At 38.0% G+C, this 22,450-nt stretch overlaps 2 protein-coding genes across 2 annotated transcripts; one reads left to right on the top strand and one right to left on the bottom strand.

The window, feature by feature from the left end:
• The first annotated feature begins 322 nt into the window (after positions 1-322).
• usp44 (ubiquitin specific peptidase 44) lies at positions 323-8,049 on the top strand. The gene is made up of 7 exons (XM_065274702.2): positions 323-598; positions 1,717-1,975; positions 2,453-3,715; positions 3,948-4,143; positions 6,975-7,083; positions 7,177-7,382; positions 7,581-8,049. The coding sequence occupies exons 2-7, from the start codon at positions 1,799-1,801 to the stop codon at positions 7,709-7,711; spliced, it is 2,082 nt and encodes a 693-aa protein (XP_065130774.1). The 5' UTR covers positions 323-598; positions 1,717-1,798; the 3' UTR covers positions 7,712-8,049.
• Positions 8,050-10,126: 2,077 nt separating this feature from the next.
• metap2a (methionyl aminopeptidase 2a) lies at positions 10,127-22,171 on the bottom strand. The gene is made up of 11 exons (XM_065274635.2): positions 21,976-22,171; positions 21,248-21,349; positions 18,858-18,923; positions 16,415-16,517; positions 15,586-15,747; positions 14,352-14,533; positions 13,863-13,957; positions 13,682-13,778; positions 13,494-13,597; positions 12,094-12,209; positions 10,127-11,546 (listed from the first exon to the last, which is right to left on the bottom strand). The coding sequence occupies exons 1-11, from the start codon at positions 22,115-22,117 to the stop codon at positions 11,294-11,296; spliced, it is 1,422 nt and encodes a 473-aa protein (XP_065130707.1). The 5' UTR covers positions 22,118-22,171; the 3' UTR covers positions 10,127-11,293.
• Positions 22,172-22,450: the final 279 nt, after the last annotated feature.

The following is a 22,450-nucleotide window of genomic DNA, read 5'->3' as shown; positions in this document are numbered from 1 at the left end:
CAGTTACGAAATAACAAATATTAATATTATAATGTATATTAAGTATTTAATTGCATTTCTTTCTGTGTTTATCAAAATTAAATATGTTTTGGATATCTTACACGGGATATATTTCTAAAATACGAATCCCTCGTTTCAACTATAAAAAGTATTAATAAAATTACTTATATATGCATATACAATACATATAATTTTGAAGTAATCAGTATTACCTCTCAGTAATTTATTTTTGCTATGCCAGATAATATTTATATACATTTTAACAGATGTGATCAGACTACATTCCCCCGGATATAAGGATGTGAGTAATGTATGACAGCGTGAGGTTGTGCAACTGTTGCGGTGTCTCCGGGTGACACGTAAACAGCAGTCATAAACACAAAAGTGCCTTAACTAGATAGCACCAGTTTAGACTTCTACTAATTTCCTTTATTGGACGTTGCGAGTTTAGCCGGTGAAGAAGGGTCTGTACTCCACGGCACCTCGTGTGTCCACTCCGGCGTGACGTCACAGAGGGACACTCCACGCGACAAGTGTACAGACAAGATGGCGCTCGCTGTTGTGCCCTACAAGTAACCAGCGCTTGACGGAAAAACAGGTTAGTAAAAAAATCGTAGTTGTGAAACATCTCTGGTTATACCGGGTTCACATTAGCGGTGGGAATAAAACATGACCAGTAAATTTTAGTTGCCAAACACGTTGTACTCACTTTGCTGCTGTGAGATTTTAGCATTAGCACTCTAGCACCCCGTGTGCTTGTTAAGTTTTCCCTGTATCAGGCTGATTAAAGACACCAAACTAGTTGATCGTAGATGGGCCAAGCTGCTGCTAACCAGGTTAGCTCTTTGATACTGGTTAGGCACGGACAGGACAAGCAGTTAACCGCTAGCATTCATAAATAACGCGCCGTAATACCTTCAAAGTCATTTTTTAATACGTAGTTAAAATGAAATTACCACGTTATCTTCCCTCGTTTCATCCTAACTTGCGATCTGATTTAGAGAAAAACCAAAGTGGTGCGGGTGAGCACTAACGTTAGTTGTTTCCACAAAGGCACTAGCATAGTTGCTATGTAACAAGTTAGATCAAGTTAGATCTTTTTTTTTTATGTTAGTAATGCCAACAAACTTGATTAATTTCAAGGGCGATTGGTTTGTTTTTGTTAAACACACGTGGGCCCCAAAGCAACAGAGATGTTATTTTGGTCTTGACACAGATAACCAGGCGTCTCTGGTGCTAAATAAGGGGCACGCACTTGCTTAAGCCGGGTTGTTTACATGCTATACAAGTAAATTGCTGATGTTTACAATGGCATGAGTATAGTTTAGAGTTTGACCTTTTAAAATGTGTTAGTTTAATTTCAGGCATTGGTGTTTTTTTAAAGAGCAGTGCTAACATGTTTAAGAGATGTTATCATGGGATACCATGATAAATACTGCGGTGTGTTTTTAATGAGCTGTAAAAACTGTGGTATTTGAACATGGTAATACAATGTTTTTAGTGTTCATGTACTTTGGTACTACCATGATATTTTTAAGGTATCGTGCCTGCAGTGTTTTTCTGCAATAGTAATAGATTGTAAGATCTTTTATCAGGTCATTTGATACAGAATTGGTATTTAATACAATACATGTAAACAGTCAATTACAGTGCAATAAAATAACCTTAAGTAGATTAAGTATACCATTAATACTCTTCTGAACCTTTGTATTACAGATTAACCATGCCTTGGCAGGACCTGGTTTCATTGCTTTCGGCCGTCACCATGGTGATGTGAGGAGGGCAGTGTCTCACTGTGATGGACAGGTGTAAGCATGTGGGTCGCTTAAGGCTCGCGCAGGACCACTCCATCCTAAACCCGCAGAAATGGCACTGTGTGGATTGCAACACCACAGAGTCTGTGTGGGCTTGTCTCAGCTGTTCACATGTAGCGTGTGGACGGTTCATAGAGGAGCACGCACTACAGCACTTTAAGGTTTGTTTTTTTAATAGCATGGTTGAAATGATATGTGATCAGTGTTGGATGTAACTAGTTACTAGGTAATTAGTTACGGTAATTTTATTACTTTTTTCTTAAATATTAAGGAATATTAAAATAATAAATATTAAAGGTTATATATTTTCATAGAATGATCTTTACATTGATTAGGATATGACTTTGTATAGAAAACAGAACAGTATATCACAAATAAAGGCTTTTGCTGGGTTATACAGACTGGGTTAACATATGTATATTGTTTTTATGACCGATTTGAATGATTTTATTATTTGGTGTCCAATAAAAACACTTTTATGCTTTTAAAGCATAGCAACGTTGGCCAAACAGATGCCGTAAGTTTGACCAAAGGCAGATAAGATCGTTTGACGTCATACAACAAATGAGTCAAACCGACTATTGTTCCATATCTAAATATTTGGTAATATTTTTTTTTTTTACATTTTATTTATACAGGAGCAGCACCACCCTCTGGCTCTGGAGGTAAATGAATTGTATGTGTACTGCTACTTGTGCGACGACTACGTGCTGAACGATAATGCAACGGGTGACTTAAAGTTGCTGCGTAGCACGCTTAGTGCCATTAAAAGCCAGTGCTATGAAGTAACCACACGCAGTGGCCGTACTCTACGCTCATCGTCCGCCACGGGAGACCAGCTGTCGCACAGCACGCAAGAGCTTCAGCTGCGTGATGAGGACCGCATGTTCACAGCACTTTGGCATCGCCGACGCGCACTCATTGGTCGCGTGTTCCGCTTGTGGTTTGTGCAAACTGAACGAGGGAAGAAGCGTTTGGAAGAGGAAAGGCAACAGGAGGAAGAGGAGGAGAGGAAGAGGGAGGCGCGTGAGAGAAGGCGGAAACTCAAACGTCAACTCCGAGAGGAGCTTGAAAGCGCGCCTCCCAGGAAAAGCCATCGAATTCGGCGGCAGAGCCTTAAGGCTACTTCTGTGGTGTCCACACCAGCATCGACGATAAACACCAAATCCAAGAGCCGAAGATCTGCTCCTGCTCGAATCTCCGTCGGTACTTCACGATCTGCTAAAGATAGAAAGCCTCAGCGTACATCAGCAAAAGCCAAAAGACCTAGGCGGCCACCACCATCTAAAACCGGTGATTCTCCAATCAAACGGCGCCCCACCGTCACACCAGGAGTGACGGGTTTGCGCAACCTCGGCAATACGTGCTACATGAACTCTATACTGCAGGTTCTGAGTCACTTACATGTATTTCGGGAGTGCTTTTTGAGACTGGACCTGAACCAGGCACTTGAACTGCTAGCCTCTGCCGTGAGCCGCAAGTTAGGACTCTCCTCTCAGCGCGTGACCCAGCCGAAAGGCACCAGCCAGGGGTCAGGACTCAGCGGCGGGGCCTCACGATCGCGCAACATGGAGCTCATCCAACCCAAGGAGCCGAGCTCCAAACACATCTCGCTTTGTCACGAGTTACACACGCTGTTTCAAGTGATGTGGTCAGGGAAGTGGGCCCTGGTGTCTCCGTTCGCAATGCTGCACTCCGTGTGGCAGCTGATCCCGGCGTTTCGAGGTTACGCGCAGCAGGATGCACAGGAATTTCTTTGTGAACTTTTAGATAAAGTCCAGCATGAGCTGGAACGGACCAGAACACTAACGCCTGCCACCGTGCCGGCCAATCAGAGACAGCTTATTAAACAGGTGCTCAGCGTGGTCAACACCATCTTTCACGGCCAGCTGCTCAGTCAGGTGACGAATGCATGCACATGATCAAGTCAGCCAATAACAGGCACACAACACACTTAGGGTATTTGTTTGTAAATGTTTGTCCGATACATTATAAAGTGAACATTATTGTTAGTATGGTTGTAACAAACCTCTGTACTCAATAGTGTAATTTGAGAATGCCTGAGCCATTAAACTAAATCTTTAAGCTTGATATTGGAAACATTCTTGATGAAAATCCTTTCTTGTCCTGTAGGTGAGATGTTTAGCATGTGATTATCGCTCAAACACAATAGAGCCATTCTGGGATCTTTCTCTGGAGTTTCCAGAGCGTTACCACAGCAACAGTAAGGATGCCGCACTGGTTCCATGTGGGTTGACGGAGATGCTTGCTAAGTTTACAGAGACAGAGGCTTTGGAGGGAGAAATATATGCCTGTGACCACTGCAACAGTGAGTTGGATACCCCACAAACACACAATAATCTCGATAATTTACTCACCCCTGTCATGTCATTAACTCTTTCCCCGCCATTGACGAGATTTCTCGTCAATTAAGAGAAAACGCTTCCCCGCCAATGACGAGATATTCCGTCTTTCCGCAATACCGCTATTATCCACCAGGTGGCGCCCTTCCGCAACTTTTTAAAACCGGAAGTATTGCCCTATGCCAAGCTGCTGCATGTCCGTGTCTGTTTTAAAGATCGCTCTGAATCGGATCTCTATGAAAAGTCCGTCATAAAAATGGAATTATTTCTGCTTTTTGCTCAAAATATGGTGTTTTTGCAAAAACCTACCCATATTCAAAAGCTGATTGCAAAAGAACCACTAAAGGTAGGATGAAACGGTTTTTTTTTGTTTGAAAGCAGAGGGTCTGTTCTTTCATTTGGTATATTGTAAGTTTATATATTTAAAGAAGAACATTTTCTGGAAGGCATTAAACTTTGGTGAAAATCATGAAAAACGCTGGCGCTGGCTGGCAACTTTTTTTAAAAACGCTGGCGGTGAAAGAGTTAAAGATGTTGATGTCTTTCTTTGTTCAGTCGAGAAGAAATTAAGATTTTTTAGGAAAGCACTGGACTTCAGTGGACCTCAACACAGTTTCAACGCAGCTTTAAAGGGTTGTAAACATTCCCAAGCATGGCATAAGGGTCTTACTACGAAACGATCGTCATTTTTGCCAAAAAAAGTACTTTTAACCCACAACTTCTCGTCTCGCCGTTTTTGACGTGCAGCGCGACCTTACATATTATGTATTTACTAGGGCTGGGTATCGATTCAGATGTTCCAGATCGATTCGATTTCGATTCACAAGCTATCAAATCGATTCGATTCCGATTCTCGATTTAATTTTCGATTCTGGTTCTCGGGTAGGTTTTTATACTCGATTCTCGATTCAACTCAATGAATATAGACTTAATACAAATACTTTTATTAATAAAAAAGAACAGTGAACAGCAGTTTACAAGTGGGTAATTAATAAAAAATTAAAAGCCACAACACTAACGTTGAAGAACACTAGTAATTAGATTAAAGTTAATCTTACGTTCAATGTTTGTGGAAATAAATATGAAAGAAAAAAAATCGATTCTGCTCTTTGAGAATCGATTTTTATTAGACCACGTTTTAAAAAAACGATTAATTGGAAAATCGATTTTTTTGCCCAGCCCTAGTATTTACGTTACATATGTGAAACGCACACTAGCGACACAAAGACATATATTAGTATCATTCCACATACAACAACGTCATAACGTCACTCTTTCTCCACACTTGTAAATACTGCATACGTCATGCTTGACCTTTCGACGTGATTACATAATACGTAAGGTCACGCTGGGGCATCACAAACGTCTTATCTTGCAAAACGATCATCATTTTCGTTAACTTCTCATGTTGTAGCCATGTGATGCGCCAGCGTGACCTTATGTATTATGTAATCGTGTCGAAAGGTCATGCTGGCGCATCACACGGTGAGTGCAAGACGAGTTGTTGTCTTTAAAACTAAAATAAGTGCTTTTTATTCGAAAATGATGATCGTTTTGCTAGAAAAGACCCTTATGCCTAGGTTGGAATCATTAAGAGCCCTTTAAAGCCGCATTAAAACTGCAAACCGTTGAGGTCTGATATGTGGAGAAAACATTAAAGGGACATTCCACTTTTTTGAAAATATGCTCATTTTCCAGTTTCCCTAGAGTTAAACATTTGATTTTTATCGTTTTGGAATCCATTCAGCTGATCCTAGCAATCTAGCGGCACCACTTTAAGCATAGCTTAGCATAATCCATTGAACCTGGCATTTAGCATTGCGCTTAAAAAAGTTTACAAAATTTTTGTAGTTAAAACCTGACTCTTCTGTAGTTACATCGTGTACTAAGAGGCTGTTTACACTTGGCATTAACATGCGTTTTCGTCGATCGGATCACAAGTGGACGACGTTAATGACAGGTGTAAACGGTGTTCAAAACGTTTTGAACGCGTCCACTTTCGACCACTTTCAACCACATCCAGAGGTAGTCGAAACCACTTTCGATCGGATCACTTTGGAGTTGCGGAACGCAAATGTGGTTGAATGTGTTCGAACAGCCACACGCGACCGTCTTCTCTCCGCCCATTTATCTAATCTGAGGTATTAAACACAAGTTTTACGTCTTTTTTTCTTCTGGCGTGAATATACGGTGAACAGCGCTATTTTTAGCCTTTCATTGATAAAACTACTGCGGGTGTTCTCCGTAGTTTCGTTTTGAAAGCGTGAAAGTTGCGCGATCCTATTTCATCAATTGGGCTGAAAATTCAGAGAAAGCTCCAACATATAAACGTACAAAACACTGTGCAGTATGTATACTTGCTAAACAAGCAGTGGACTCCGATATAATATTAGTTTGCGTCCATATAAACTCATAATTACTCCCGCTCGCATTTGAATGACAGCAGAGAGACTCGCCCACCGTCTCACGGACCGTCCCCTCACAGTATTCAGGACAGAAGCGGTCGAAAGTGGACAAAAGAGACGGATTTAAATACCAGGTGTAAACGTAATGTGTCTCTCTCGTCCACTTGTGATCCGATCGATGAAAACACATCTTAATACCAAGTGTAAACAGCCCCTAAGACAGAGTGTCCCTTTAATTTCTTTTCAACTGAAGAAGGAAAGACATAAACATCTTGGATGACGGGAGTAAATTATCATGATTTTTTATAAAGTGGAGTAATCATTTAAAAGACAAAACAACTCGAATTAAACGCATCCTTTAAAAATGAAATCTTTCTCATTGTTTCTTTAAGGCAAGCGGCGGCGATTTTGTTCAAAGCAGGTTGTCTTAACTGAAGCACAGAAACAGCTCATGGTCCACAAACTGCCTCAGGTTCTCAGACTGCACCTCAAACGCTTCAGGTACTGAAAATTACCCATGATTTACATCTTCAATGTACATGTCAGTTTTTGACTAAACTATAAGTTTAATAAAACATTTTTGCGTGTGTTTAGGTGGTCTGGGCGAAACCACAGGGAGAAGATCGGCGTTCACGTTCAGTTCGAGCAGGAGCTAAACATGGAACCGTACTGTTGCAAGGACTCCAGCAATTCGCCCCACACTCAACACTTTCTCTACCAGCTCTCTGCTGTGGTGATGCATCATGGGAAGGGATTTGGCTCTGGCCATTACACTGCCTTTTGTTATAATACAGAAGGAGGTAAAACGCTGTTCATCTATAATTCAAATTACTGTATGCTGTCAATAGGTTATTTGCAGGTTTTAAATTGAATCCATAAATTGACTGAAATCAAACATGGATGCTCATGATTAGGTTATGAGACTTTTACTTGAGTTTCTCTTACTGAAATCATGAACTTCACACTAATTAAATGCATCTTATCCTCTTTCTCCTCAGGGTTTTGGGTCCACTGTAATGACTCTAAACTGAGCGTGTGTGCCGTGGAGGAAGTGTGTAAGGCCCAGGCCTACATTCTCTTCTATACACAGCGAAACTCTCAGGACAAAAACAAAGCCAGTGACCTCTGACCCCTGCTGAGCAGCCCGTCAGCCCCAGAAACTGTATTTGTTTTGTACATTCTGTTGATATAGATTTTGAGATGGTTAGCACATGTCTCCTTTTCATTCTAGTGTACAGCGTTGGTAAAGTGTGCTTTTGTCATACAAACACTCATGCCTTAAAGTTATACAACTGACAGATTTGGGTAGGCAGCGTTTTTTTTTTTTTTTGTCTGTGTATGTATGAAGAAAGTAATATCGGTCCAAGCCACAAGCATTATTGCATCTCTCCTCTGTGTGTGTGTGTGTGTGTGTGTGTGTGTGTGTGTGTCTCTGTGTGTGTGTGTGTGTAAATACTAAATGTTGTCCGTGAACCAAACTTGAGAGTTTTATATGTGTACAGAGCCTTGAAATATCAGTATGATCAATTGAGTCAGAAACAGATAAATAGGGAAGCTATCTTCATATCACGGTAACTACATTTCGATTGTCAGATCTTTATGTGTCTTTTTTTAAGTGCCCTGAAATGTCAACCCAATTTTAAATACGATTTTTAAAAATGCAGGATTTTTTCTGTCAACTTATTCAAATGTAGTTTTATACCTGGTATTAGGGTACAAGCTTTTTCTATTTTACAGGAAAATGTCAAATGTGTTTTCACCAGCAGAAGACATAAAGTGTACGTTGTATACTTTCCCCATTTTAGTGCGTATGTGCTATTTTTGTTTGAGGCATTTCTGTGACACACACACACCTACTTGCATCTTACAAAGTTTAAATTTATGTTCGTTTGTCTTGTTGTTCCAATCCATTTTCCTCCACTTTCAAGCACGTATACACGTACAACTATGCAAACTGATACCTCAATTCATAGAGAAATTTACCTCAATAAAAGAATATTTTTGCATTTTTTTAAACCTATTGTTGGCTGTTTCCTTTAAAGGTGCACTGTGTAACTTTAAGAAGGATCTCTTGACAGAAATGCAATATAATATACATAACTATATTGTCATTGTTGTATAAAGACCTTACAAAATTAACTATTGTTTTAATTACCTTTAAATGAGCCATTTTTTTATCTACATACACCACGGGTCCCTTTACATGGAATTCACAGTCATGTTTCTACAGTAGCCCTAAATAGACAAACCATTTTATGGAGCGCGTTTTGTCACAACACTGTCTCAGACGATGAAGTGTATGTACTGTGGCAGCTACCGTAGCTTCAATATGCGTTTCGAAACGTAGAGGTGAGCTATGCATTTCACATTCTCACAGCTAGATGTCGCTAAAAATCTACACATGGGACCTTTAACGTTTCAAAGATTGTCTTCATAATCGGTCTGGATGGGTGAAATGTATACATTAACATAAATCTGGTATAAAGGCAAACACTGCTATTTTTAAGAGATCATTTACAAGAAATTTGTTTTATCAGGCCTCATTTTTTTATCCAATCAGCGCAAATTCATTGTGAGCTTTGGTATGTCTTTTTTTTTTCAGATTTCTTCCAGCTATTTTGGGATAGGAAGAACCAATAAATATTGTAACCAAATATTTTTCTATGAATACAAAGCAGTGTTATTCTCTATGTTTGTGTTCAGCAGGTTCCAGTTACACAGAGTATTATGGTCCAAACAACAAGAAAATGTGATGCATGTGGCCATCCAGGTCTTAGTAGGTTAAAGGTGCAATGTGTAACTTTTAGGAGGATCTCTTGACAGAAATGCAATATAATATACATAACTATATTATCAGTGGTGTATAAAGACCTTACATAATGAACTGTATTGTACTTTTTACCTTAGAATTTTCAGTTTTTATCTATATACACCGCAGGTCCCCTTACATGGAAGTCGCGTCATGTTTTTACTGTATCCCTAAATGGACAAACTGTTCTACAAGAGTGCGTTTCTGTCCTAGTTTCCTTCGTCTCAGATGAAGAAATGTTTGTCCTGTGGCAGTTACATCTGCGTTTCGAAATTAAGGTTGGTTGCAATTCGCAATCTTACCACTAGATGCCACAAAAAAAACTTACTGTACCTTTAAAACTAGCAGAACAATTTTTTTGTACAGAAATTTGTAAAGGCATTTTTAAATTGTTGTTTATAGCCATCCCACCGTACACTCCCAGTTCCATTCAATATGAACTTGATATTCGGAGCAGGAATTTCATTATTATGATGTCACAACAACAACAAAAAATACTGAAAATATATTTGTTTCAGAATTTCTGCAAGCAGCTGAACTAGCACAAATTTATTTTTTATTTTTATAAAATGTTTTATTTTTATAATGATAAAATAATCAATAGAAGAACAATGTCGCACACCTGTTAGTTCCGGATAGGTGCGTTGGATAAAGAGTCCACCAAAAATATATAATTATATATATGATGATAAATTAAGCCTGTACATAACTATAAATCACACAAAAATAATATGGTGCATTTTAAATATGTTTTATTAAAAAAACCTAAAAGTTCAAAATGTAATACAGGTACTATATGAGATAGCTCATTTGATATGATACAAATATCAAAGCTGTGCATATTATCAGTTATTTCCTGACGGGTTTCTTTTCTTTTTTGCAAAAGCCCTTCAGCAGTGTGTAAAGTTAAGCACCCATAGTCTCATTTACTACACAGAGTACAAATGAGTATAAAGTCTTTATCTCTTTACTTTGAAAATAGATGTTTCATTTGGGCACTGGCTTGTACCTACAGTATGCATAGTATTTCATGCTGAATATATGCTGTGCGGTTACATTCCCTTAAAATAACAGTTCACCCAAAAATGCTGCTCTGAACCCACAACACATTCCACTGTAAATAATGTTTAGCTGAATTTCTGGAGTGCTCTTTTGCATATAATGAAAGTGAATGGTGACTATGGACAAGTGGTCCATATGAAATTTGCACAGTATGTCAATTTATGTGGGAATCAGACTGAAATTTAAGTAGTATTTTTCTTAAATTATGGAAATTTGAGGGGGCAGGGGGGGCATTGCCCCCCCAGACAAGAGCAAAATATGATTTTGTCTAAGCTATTAATGAAATAGATTTTTTTTTCTACTTTTAATAGGTAGACTGAGCAGCGTAAGGCTAAAATAGGTTTAATATATTTAAACCAAAAAAACAAACATGAAGCAGCACTCCCTCGCTAATCTCTAAGCATTAAAGTACCCTTGTTTGCCGGTAAGTACGCCCAGTCGCTGTGATTTCACAAAGTATGGTGATCTTGTATTAACTTTTTAATCAAAGAAACCCCCCACCCTCAACTCAAACCATAATTTTTTTTTTGGTGCTGCTCTATAATCAAATCCTACTTTTGTAAAATTACGTTCACAAATGCAAAACCCTGCCAATAATGCGGACTGAGCACCATCGATGGTACCCCACACATCGGTTCTGTTCTTTTGGAGCTCAACAGTTCCTGATTTTCACTTTCGCTATAGCTAAACATCCATCTCTACACATTGACAAGGAAAACTACATTTTTGGGTAAACTATTATTTTAACAACAGTTCAGTTCTACTTTATACAGTTTATTATATTCAAGTGTCTGTGTATGTTTTTTTTGCGCAAAACTGGAGTGTATGCACGTGTGCATTTCAGTAATCGTCTCCACGGCTCACAACTTCCTTGCACGTGGGTCTGAGCAGGATGGTATGTTCGAACTGTGCTGTGTATGAGCCCTTGGTGTCACACAGAGGGGGATAGGGGTCGATGATGCCCAGGTCACACAGGTTTTTCAGGGCCATCAGGTACTTGCTTTCTCCCAATCGGTCAAGCCAGCGTCGACAGAATGCCAAAGTCCCGAAGTTCTCATTTACCACGTTGAGCAGGTGCTTTGCTCTGGGCAGCCTACAGAGGGGTTACAGAATGTTTCATTGTATTTTTACAATTAAAAATTTTTTTTAATATAGTATTCTGTATTTTCCTTCCTGTCATTCCAAATCTGGACTTTCTTCCGTTAACAGGAAACTAAGTGTTTCTGCAGCTAAATTGGTAAAGCATTGCATTAGCAGTGCAATGATCTTTGGTTCTGATAAAACATTTAAGCTTGAATGCATAGTTTGGATATAAACGTCTGTCAAATGTGTAAAATGTTAAGCAAAACGTCACTCATATTGCATATAGTTAAAGTAATTGGGTCTGTGGCTTTTCAGAAGTCTCAAAGCCATGTAATATCATGCTGAAACTGAAATCTAAGTTGTTAGACATTGAAATGTTTTCAGAGTTTTTTTTCATACAGTACTGGAACAAAATGAATGTGAGTAAATGATGTTTTGTTTTGTGTGAACCATCTCTTTTAAAGTGGTAAAACAATTCTTTAGAAATGAGTAACTGGAGCTAAATTGAATAAAGGGCTCCATAAAGCTTTTATTGACTGAGTAAAAAACTCCCTCACCTGATTGGCACATGTCCAACATTAAAGTTCTTCATGTAATGGGAGCAGTCCATGTCATCGTGCACCGCACCCTTACCAGTGCTGCCAAATGTTTCAATGGCGTACACCTCCCCCTCCTGGACATAATTAAATATGTTAAAATATGGTACTGTCCAAAAAAAATAGGATATTGCGGTCTTTACATAATGTTTTGTTATGAGAAGCATAAGATAATATTTTAGATAAAGTATAATCTTATTTAAACCAAACCCAATTCTCACAACTTCCAATTTTGTTGTGTTTTACATGAATCTAACAATAAAAATGATATGTAATTGTAATATTATATGTGACCCTAAACCACAAAACCAGTCAAGCTTTCTCATTGTATGGTGAGGATAGGACAATATTTGGCTGAGATAAAACTATTTGAAAATCTGGGTTCAAAAAAATCGAAATATTGAGAAACTCGCCTTTAAAGTCTTTAGCAACACATATTACTAATGATAAATATATTTTTAAATAAACATAGTTTTTTAAATAAATACATTATATGTATGGTAAGAACATGATCTCATTTTTGGCATAAATAATTTATAATTTTGCCCCATACAATGTATTGTTGGCTAATGCTACAAATATACAGTACTGTGTAAAAGTCTTAGGCCACCATGCCAGAATTAGATTTGTTGTTTTTGCAATGTTATAGTGATCATATATAATTGTTTCTTAGAATAGAATACATCCAGAAAATACAGGAAATGTGTATATTGTATTAAAAACTGTATAAAAATGTAAACTGATGTTTCAAGTTTTTAGCGTAAACTCCCCTTCTACTTGAGCAATAGCAGAAACTTCAGGATCTCTTAAACCTAAATAAAATTAAATTCTAATTTCTAATTTTAAAGAAATTAGTCTCTTTACTTCATTCTGCAAAATGCTCAAGATGTGTTTAGTGCCAAGAGAGGTCACACAGACGATGCCTAAAGACGACATTTTTTTTTTGTCCATATTTCCTGTATTTTCTGTTTGTATCTTAATTAAATAGATTGAAAAATAAATATGTATGGACATTAACACTTCTAAAACAACAAGTCTGTACCTGTGCGACTTATGATTGGTTTTGTGGTCCAGAGTCACATGTGTAATATTTATAATTCTCATTTTATTTAGTACTGTATTGGTCTAACTCAAGTCCTGACTGTATTGGTCCAGCTTAGCCCTATTATTACATTTACTGCATGAAATACAAAATAAACAAAACAAAATGAATTATTTGATGGTAAAAATACGTTTATTACTAACTAGCGTATAACATATATCATTATCATTAATAACTAAAAGCTTATCTGCACTTCAACTTACATAAATGATTAAATGAAAATGAGATAACATTAACAACATATTAAATAAATACACACCTCCATCCTGGTGGCTTCTCCTCCCTTCACTATAGGCACCGTTTTACCCGCATGTATCCGATACTGACCAATAGAGTGTCCGTTCAGATTCCGGATAGGTTTGACTGTGAGGAAACACACAAAATATACAATAAAGATGCAACAGTGACATTGTCTCAAACACCAACAAGTGTTTTTGTGTCCATTACCTTGGTATGTTTTCCCATCTATTTCAACCTCGTATGACTCCATAACTTCCTGTATCGATTCTCCGACATCACAAAGACGTACATCTATACCTGCACACTGTGGAAAGAGACATTTTACTTCTGCACATGACAACATTACAACATTGACATGCAAGTCCTGGAAGTTCATACGATGGCTCACCTTGATGCCGGTGTTGGTAGCATCTCTCACAGCCTCAAGCAAGCGATCAAACTTTGGGTTGAAGGTTACGGTAAAGGCACAGTCAATAATCCTGCCTGAACATACACATACAGCAGTTAATATGGTTTGGAATTCAGTTTTACAACTTATTTCATATTACTGTTCAATTAAGCTTTTTAAATCAGTTGAGGTCCGTACATTTTACGGCTGCCAGAGTTAATGCTTGCCAAAAAAGGAGACTATAAACTACTGCAAAATGTTTATCAGCTTTTAAGCAATAAAAAAAATGAAAAAGCAGACAGGATGTGTTTGCTTTGTGTATAAACCTTGAACATCTTAACCCCCCCCCCAAAAAAAACATGCACTGTATATATATATATATATATATATATATAATACCAACTTATATTGGGCAATTTTGGATACAGCCAAAATGGGTGTATGGGTTAGAGTGGGCAAAAACTATGTTTTAATTTTTATGTGTCATACCATTAATGTGTGTGCCGAAATCGATCTTGCATACGTCATCATACTGTAGGACAGTAGGGTCTCCTGCGTTTGGTGTGTAGTGAGCAGCACAGTTATTCAGCGAGCAGCCAGTAGGGAATGCCAACCCTGCATTCAAACCGTTCTCTTGGATCAACTTTCTACTGCAGTCCTCCAAACGCTCACTGAAAATAAGAACAAGATAAGCTGTCTTCGAATGACAATAGTATCTTTTATGGGCACATCCGCTGGAAAAGCACACCCACACGTCAATCAGCGTGAGAGCGAGAACTATGAGAAGTCACAGGCATCACTTTACGCTTTGTTTTATATCAAGACTCAACAATGGCATGAAAGATGAATTGTGTATTTGAATGCAAGGAGAAGAACGCCTTGTTGAGCTTTCCAAGTAAGCCAGCCTGATGGAAAACAATGGATATAGGTTGTTGATCTGGGGTAGCAGCGGAGATTTGAGTGTGTGTTTGTTTAACGCTGGATTTCGTTGAATAGTCCCAAGTGGGTCATGAGTTGTAGGCGGTAAGTAAGACTTCGATGTTATGTTGGAAATCGGCACGTAAGTGTATACAATGTAAACGACACAAACGTGTAGTGAATCAAAAGTTATCCAGAGATAGTGGGTTGCTTGTGACGGCTTATCCAAGGGGCGCAAATTCAAAATAAGTGTTCAAAGTGTCATGTGTGTTGCTTGCGTTTTTAAAATATGTGGTTGTTGAGCATCTCAATAGTACTGCGTTTGGATCGCTTTCACGATAAAATTATGTCATATTCTGAACGATTTGCGCAGAGCTGAATGAAGTTGAACACATCTGCGGAAAACGAGGATAACCCAGACATGACAAGCGATCCTATGAACAGGGGCAATTTCTGTCGAACATGGTTGGAAAAATCTGTGAAAGAATAATATGTGAACAAAATATAACATTGGGCTAGTAGCAATTGGATTTTGTAAAAATCTTTGCACAAATCGCAAGTAGAACATTCCCAAAATGTCATAATAATAATGGTGACATCAAATGTTAAGCAAGAGTTACGCAGTCAATGAATGGCTTCCTTACACTGTTGCTGTATAAATTACATTTACACATTTGGCAGATGCTTTCCAAAGCAACTTATGGTGCATCCAAGTTCATATTCATCACATGCATTTTTGTCAGTGTATGTGTGTAAGTTCCTTGGGAATCAACTTTTAAAGATGATTTAAAAATAATGCACTCACCATATGTCAATCATGGCCATTCCAGGTTTGATCCAACTTTTCACATATTTGCGCACCTGTCGATGTGCCTCGGCTGCCTGCCGGAAATCATTCCACAGCTCCTCGTTTGCTTTATCCAACACTCGCTTCTCTTCGTTGGTCGTTCTCCAAGCAGCACTACGCCTGAGAGTAAATACAGATATGCTACATAACTTGTTCCCTAAATGTGCCATAAAGAAACACTTTCGACACCCGAATAATGTTTTACGTGTATGCATTTTAGATTAAACTATATAGCCTACATATTATACTTTGTCTATGCATATTAAACTGGGAAATAAAGTGCTTAAGCATCCATTCATAGAAGTCATAGGAACATTACAAGTAACACTAACTTGTTTCTAATATTTTAATTTGAACATTTACATTCATGCACTTGGTAGATGCTGTTATTCGAAGATTTAATCTATAAAAAGAGTTGATCTATGATAGAAACACACCAGCCACATTTATTTTTCTTATTTTGCATACTACATTATATCTTATTAGTTGTTTTTCATAATTAAAATTCATTATGGTTATAAAACTAGGACTGTTGCAGCATTACAGCTAATGTGCAGAAATTTAGGTTTATGAACTGGCCCTCGCATACACACCGTGTTCTCAACTATTTATGGAGAGAGTACTTGAGGCGCGAGGGAACGCGAGTGACCTCTATGTCAGTAGTCTTGGCGATATAATATTACACACAGCACAGGGTAATACGAGGTAGTGCGGCCCATAGAAAGTACAAGGTGACCTGAGGGACTTGAAGAGCGTATTCACATTGAGAAGAGGACAGCTGTCTTACCCATCTTGCGATGAAGGGTATTCACACTCCTCACCCACAGGAAACACACCATTGGGGTACAAATCACATATGGGGATGGATGGAGGGTCAGTTTGGGTTTTGGCTAGAAGAGAAAAAAATTATTAACAAATAATCTTTATTGTGACCCTGTCTTTGAAATCCAGGCTAAGGTCTCATAATCTTAATATGAGATTATGAGTATAAATTTGATTTCAATCTTTTGCATGGCTTTATTCAGTCAATATTTAAGATATCAAGGTTATATGTTCACATAATGTAGAATGATTTTATGTAGAAAATCACAAAATATTTTTGGCTTTCACCAGTTTACAAAGGGAAAATTAAACATTTTTTTACTTTCTTCCAAACCTATATGAAACAAATGAAATTTTTTTACAATGTTCAAACTGCTCTTTATACAATTTCAGTGTCATTGTAATTTGAAATTATAATTTTCAACAAATCTCATTTGATTTTTACAGTTTTGGAATCAATTTATTCAATCTCCGGGACTGGTGGTACCACTTTTAGCATAGCTTAGCATAATCCATTAATCTGATTAGACCATTAGCATCGCGCTCAAAGAGTTTCAATATTTTTCTTATTCAAAACTTGACTATTCTGTAGTTACATCGTGTACTAAGACCAATGGAAAATTAAAAGTTGCAATTTTCTAGGCAGATATGGCTAGGAACTACTCTTATTCTGGGGTAATAATCAAGGACTTTGCTGCTGTAACATGGCTGCCAGAGGCGCAATGATATTACGCAGTTCCCGAAAATAGTCCCCTGCCATTGAAAGTTACTAAGGGGACTATTTTGGGCTGCTGCATAATATCATTGCGGGATAGTTCAACCAAAACCAAAAACAATAACTTTGCCTTTGGGTGCATCCCAATTCAGGGTCTGCATCCTTCAAAGACCGTATTTAAAGGCCAATGACATCACCGGGCAGCAACGAAGGCTGTCCCAATTCGAATGCTTTTTAACACGCAGCCTCCATGCGGCCTTGTTTTCCCTGAAACCAAGTATCCATAGATGGATCCTTCACAGCCTTGGCTATCCCAAGATTTATTGGGACATCTAGGTGTTTTGAAATAAACATTCAGAACTGTTGTTAAATACAAGTGTATATTTTGCAAATGTGCACTGAAAGAAAGGAACAGGTCAAGGCTTTTATCAAATAATGGATTATATTTTAGTTTGTTTTCACTAGACCCTTTTCTGTGATTCAGGACACTTATGATAAGGCACGAGGTGAGTGTAGTTATGTGTTAGATGGAGTAGGTCACCATCCACTCCCATAGAAACCAGAAAACCCAAAACAAAATCTGCCTCTGGGTTTTGAAAAACAAAGAAAGACATGGGAGGATCAAACAACTTGAGGGTAAGTCAATAATGGCAAAGTTTTTGCTTTGTGTGAACTAACCCTTTAATGCTGCCTTTGAGTTAACAAGTATTTATTTCTTTTAAATTCTGCTATGCATGCACGTTTTTTTTTTTACATTTACTCATTTGGCAGACGCTTTAATCCAAAGCGACTCACAGTGCATTCAAGCTAAACATTTCTTATCAATAATCGAACCCACGACCTTGAAGTGCTAACACAATGTTCTTCCAATTGAGCAACAGGAACACTATGCACATTTAGTATTTTAATATCTATTGTATGTATATAGCTATACTTTTGGTTATACTATATTTCAATAGTCCACTTTAGACATTCAGCTATCTATATGTAACTTTGTAATTACATGTCAACTAATTAATTTCCAGCTAAACTTCATTGAAATCTCATTGGAGTATATGTAGACTGCTGGGGTAGGGTAAGTACAATAAATTGAAATGTAGTTACTTGGTAATAAATATCAATAAAAATGTAGCAAATATAAAGCAGACAGTCTACTAATACTGTAATGACTGGCAGTTGACAAGAAGTTGCAAAGTTGTGTGGAAAAATGAACAGATAACATCATAAACATAAACAGTCTTTTATGTTGATGACTTAAACGCTTTTTTGTAACGACTGATAAATATCTGCTAAATAATGACAAGGTTTTTGTTGGCACCCTAGGACCCGCTTTAAATCCTCTGCTGAAATTTACTCTGCACTGCAGGATTTTCCCAAAGGGACAGCGATCTGGCGGTTCGCCAGTCCGCTGCATTGGCAGTCAAACCCGCTCCCTACCCCCATCAACACAAGCACACATACACACATTTCAGCTGTGCTAATCGTACCGCTGTCCTCGTAGTGTCAGTTTGAGAGAGTACAGCTAAAAGATGCTGCACGGACGTGGTCCCGTTCTCACAGATAATTGATTACTACACTATCTAACATCTCAGCCAATCAGCAAAGAGCAAAGGCACTTTGGAACCCAATGAGAAGAACTGAACTGACTCTGCAGAGAACAAAATGTACAAGGAAAGATGAAAGAGAGACATACGTCCTTTCTTTTTCTTGGTCTTCTTTTTCTTCTTTTTCCCAGAGACGTTATCACATTCCTCTCCATCTGAAATGGTAACAGAATTGACACAATAAGGAGACTTGCAGTTAAATTGGCACTAACAGTGTGTGGCTATGCTTGGAATACTAGAGCACTGCGTACTTCGTTCATATGCCTACATTTTAACGAGAACCAAAAGTTTAAGACCACATAAAAAACGAATTCAAAATTCAATTCAGATTAAAAATATTCTGTTTTATGACATTAAAAGAGGAAAACTATACAGGTGCTGGTCATATAATTAGAATATCATCAAAAGTTTATTTATTTCACTAATTCCATTCAAAAAGTGAAATGTGTATATTATATTCATTCATTACACACAGAGTGATATATTTAAAATGTTTATTTCTTTTAATTTTGATGATATATAACTTCTCAAACTGGCGGGCCGCGAGATGGTGCCAGGGGGGCCCCAGTTTTATGACATTTTATAAAATACATTAATTTATCACGAATTCTGTGTATTTAAACCTAAAAACAACAACACTACTTTGTATAACTTAATATGTTTTGTTTAATTAAAATGTTAAATATTAGCAGTTTTTTGTCATAAATTTTCTTTTGGGGTTCCGCAAAGCAGTGCACCATACACAGGGGGGGGGACACGAAAAAAGTTTGAGAACCACCACTGATATAACTGACAACTAAGGAAAATCCCAAATTCAGTATCTCAGAATATTAGAATATTGTGAAAAAGTTTAATATTGAAGACACCTGTAATCAGCTAATTAACTCAAAACACCTGCAAAGGCCTTTAAACGTTTTTTCAGTCTAGTTCTGTAGGCTACACACTTATGGGGAAGACTGCTGACTAGACAGTTGTCCAAAAGATGACCACTGACACCTTGCAAAAGGAGGGCAAGACACAAAAAGTCATTGCAAAAGAGGCTGGAGCTCTGTGTCCAAGCACATTAACAGAGAGGCGAAGGGAAGGAAAAGATGTGGTAGAAAAAAGTGTACAAGCAATAGGAATAACCGCACCCTGGAGAGAATTGTGAAACAAAACCCATTACAAAAATGTGGGGGAGATTCACAAAGCGAGGACAGCAGCTGGAGTCAGTGCTTCAAGAATCACTACGCACAGACGTATGCAAGACCTGGGTTTCAGCTGTCGCATTCCTTGTGTCAAGCCACTCTTGAACAACAGACAGCCTCAGAAGTGTCTCGCCTTCAAAAAGGACTGGACTGCTGCTGAGTGGTCCAAAGTTATGTTCTCTGATGAAAGGGATTACATGGATCATCAGGTTTTGCAATAATTCATAATGGTCCAAGGCAAATAATAAATAAATATTCAAATATTAGGAGCTCATCTTTCATTCGTACAGAATATGATTTTTAATTTAAAAAAGTCTTTTAAAAAGGAAAAACAAGCTTTTTTCATAAGAAGAGATGTTTAGTTATTTAGGAAATTTATAAACTATATTTTGCATATAAAATATACATTTTAAATGAATGCAGTCTGATCTAAAAAAAATCTAAGTTATTACCTTGAGCTAATTCATCACAATGGAAATGAGAGGTCAAGTTGGGTACATTGCAACGTGGGATATACTGTAACCAGTGTTCTCTGCTGTACACTGCATATCTCAGCAAATGTAGCAGGTCATGCTATGCATACTGAAAAGCATACAGCATGCGTAGAGGATAGCAGGGCATAAAGTAATGCTTTTTTGCGTTGGCTCTATCGTTCAAAAAAATATTTAAGTTTGATTAATCATTACACAATCAACACACACATCTCTGCTACAAATCAACACTTAAAGTTGTTTACGGGACGTTATCGTACAATTACACTGAAAGTGACAAGATTGCAAACGTCACAACTAACACCATGACAGGTGGGGTTAATTGTAACAAACAGAGGGTTTGTTGTAACACCTGCTAGAAAATTTTGTATAAACACCAATAATTCAATAAATATTCTGTCTATATACTAAAGGTGGATATTGTACACATATATACACATACATCCATACATGATCCTTCATCTAACCATCCTTGTATTATGCATCAATGCTGCACAATTAAGACAAAAAAATCATAATTTTATCATTGTATAAATACCTAAGGCTTAATTGTAACAATGTTACAACTAATCCCGCTGTGCAAAAATGTTTTCAATCCCAGCTATTAGTTACTAGGAGTTGCTGACATTTCAAAATGCTGTTATGTTTTAGGTAACATGACCTATTATTAAAATAATATAAGATTAGATTTGGTGACTTACACACCCAACTCAAAAATCGATGAAGAAATGTACTTCCATGCCTCCAAAACACTCTTTGTATGTGGAAAAAAAACAAGTATGGTGTTTGACGGCGAAATACCTTCTTCTCCATCATCTTCTCTGTGATTCTCCTCCAGGTTCTGCTGTTCTGTCGGTTTTTTCCCATCCACCTCACCATCCTCCCCCTGTTCACCGTGTCCTACTGCAAAGTCACACACACAGGTGATTCAGCCCATAAGCAAAGTAAGTCCTAAGTGTGCCAGATGCATCAGAAACGGCAATCTCAACACAATGTGCGTGTGTGTATGACAGGTGGTAAGTAACGGCTGTCAGTTTGGAAGCTGTCAACACAACTTTAGCTCATATACTGGATCCATATGAAAGCAAACTTGGCACAGGGGAAGCCACAAAAGAAATCTGCATTATCATACAACCTTGGTACAGTAGGTCAACACATTAGACCTGATGCAAGTGCACAGAAGTGCAGGCATGCATGCAGAAAGTAGTGTGCAGACCTAAAGTCACGAATCAGATTGAACGACTTATTCATTTAGGAGCTTTATTAAAAAACTAAACTTTTGTCGGACTGCCGCAAACCCATTATTGAGTACCTATACCTAGACTGCATTTAGATGGGTATATCAGTCTCAAACTCTAGTGAACTGCCTAGTTAGACAGTATATGTTGTACAAAAAAAGTAGCAAGCTGTCTAGATAGTAAATATACAACTTTTTTGAGCAGATCTGCATCTTTTAAGAAAGCGGACAGTTTTAATCCGAGACTTTAAACAGAGTTCACAGCTGAGTATTTAAAGCAGGTGTTACTCACCGGAAACCGCTATCTTGCTTCTTTTCTTTTTCTTCTTCTTCTTCTTGGAGAGATCAGCGTCATGTTCCGCCGCTCCCCCGTTAACGATCAACGCGTCCATACCTGGCTCTACCGGCAGCAGCTCGGTCCCGTTCGCCTCCATGATCGCGAACGCGAGTGGAGAAAGACCGGTACACGCGACAAGCGGAGAAAAGCTGCCGAATCAGCTGAGTGCCTACGCGCGTCATTTCAAGCGTTCTACTACGGTGAAGGCTTATATATATGAATATTTAGAAGTACGTAATGAATATTAATTAGATTATACGGACGCTGCGTTTTAGATCGGTTGGAACTGTTGATTAATATTCACAACAAGCCACGCCCTCGAGGTAGTTGGATTTGTTAATTGGACGGCAGATAAGCGCCGTCGGTCTCTCAGCCTATCAGTTAAGTCTGGTGGGTGGACGTCATCGCATATTATTAATATTCAGACTAA

The sequence above is a fragment of the Paramisgurnus dabryanus genome, chromosome 1 (assembly GCF_030506205.2).
Source record: "Paramisgurnus dabryanus chromosome 1, PD_genome_1.1, whole genome shotgun sequence".
NCBI lineage: Eukaryota > Metazoa > Chordata > Actinopteri > Cypriniformes > Cobitidae > Paramisgurnus > Paramisgurnus dabryanus.
This window is presented reverse-complemented; position numbering and strand designations above follow the sequence as displayed.

Excerpts from the sequence above, each read along its gene's own strand:
- usp44 (XM_065274702.2), top strand. The coding sequence starts at position 1,799 with ATGGACAGGTGTAAGCATGTGGGTCGCTTAAGGCTCGCGCAGGACCAC. Across the intron at positions 3,716-3,947 it reads ACGGCCAGCTGCTCAGTCAG|GTGAGATGTTTAGCATGTGA; the intron begins GTGACGAATGCA and ends CTTGTCCTGTAG. Across the intron at positions 4,144-6,974 it reads TGCCTGTGACCACTGCAACA|GCAAGCGGCGGCGATTTTGT; the intron begins GTGAGTTGGATA and ends TGTTTCTTTAAG.
- metap2a (XM_065274635.2), bottom strand. The coding sequence starts at position 22,117 with ATGGAGGCGAACGGGACCGAGCTGCTGCCGGTAGAGCCAGGTATGGAC. Across the intron at positions 21,350-21,975 it reads AAGCAAGATAGCGGTTTCCG|TAGGACACGGTGAACAGGGG; the intron begins GTGAGTAACACC and ends GTGACTTTGCAG. Across the intron at positions 13,779-13,862 it reads CTACCAACACCGGCATCAAG|TGTGCAGGTATAGATGTACG; the intron begins GTGAGCCATCGT and ends CTCTTTCCACAG.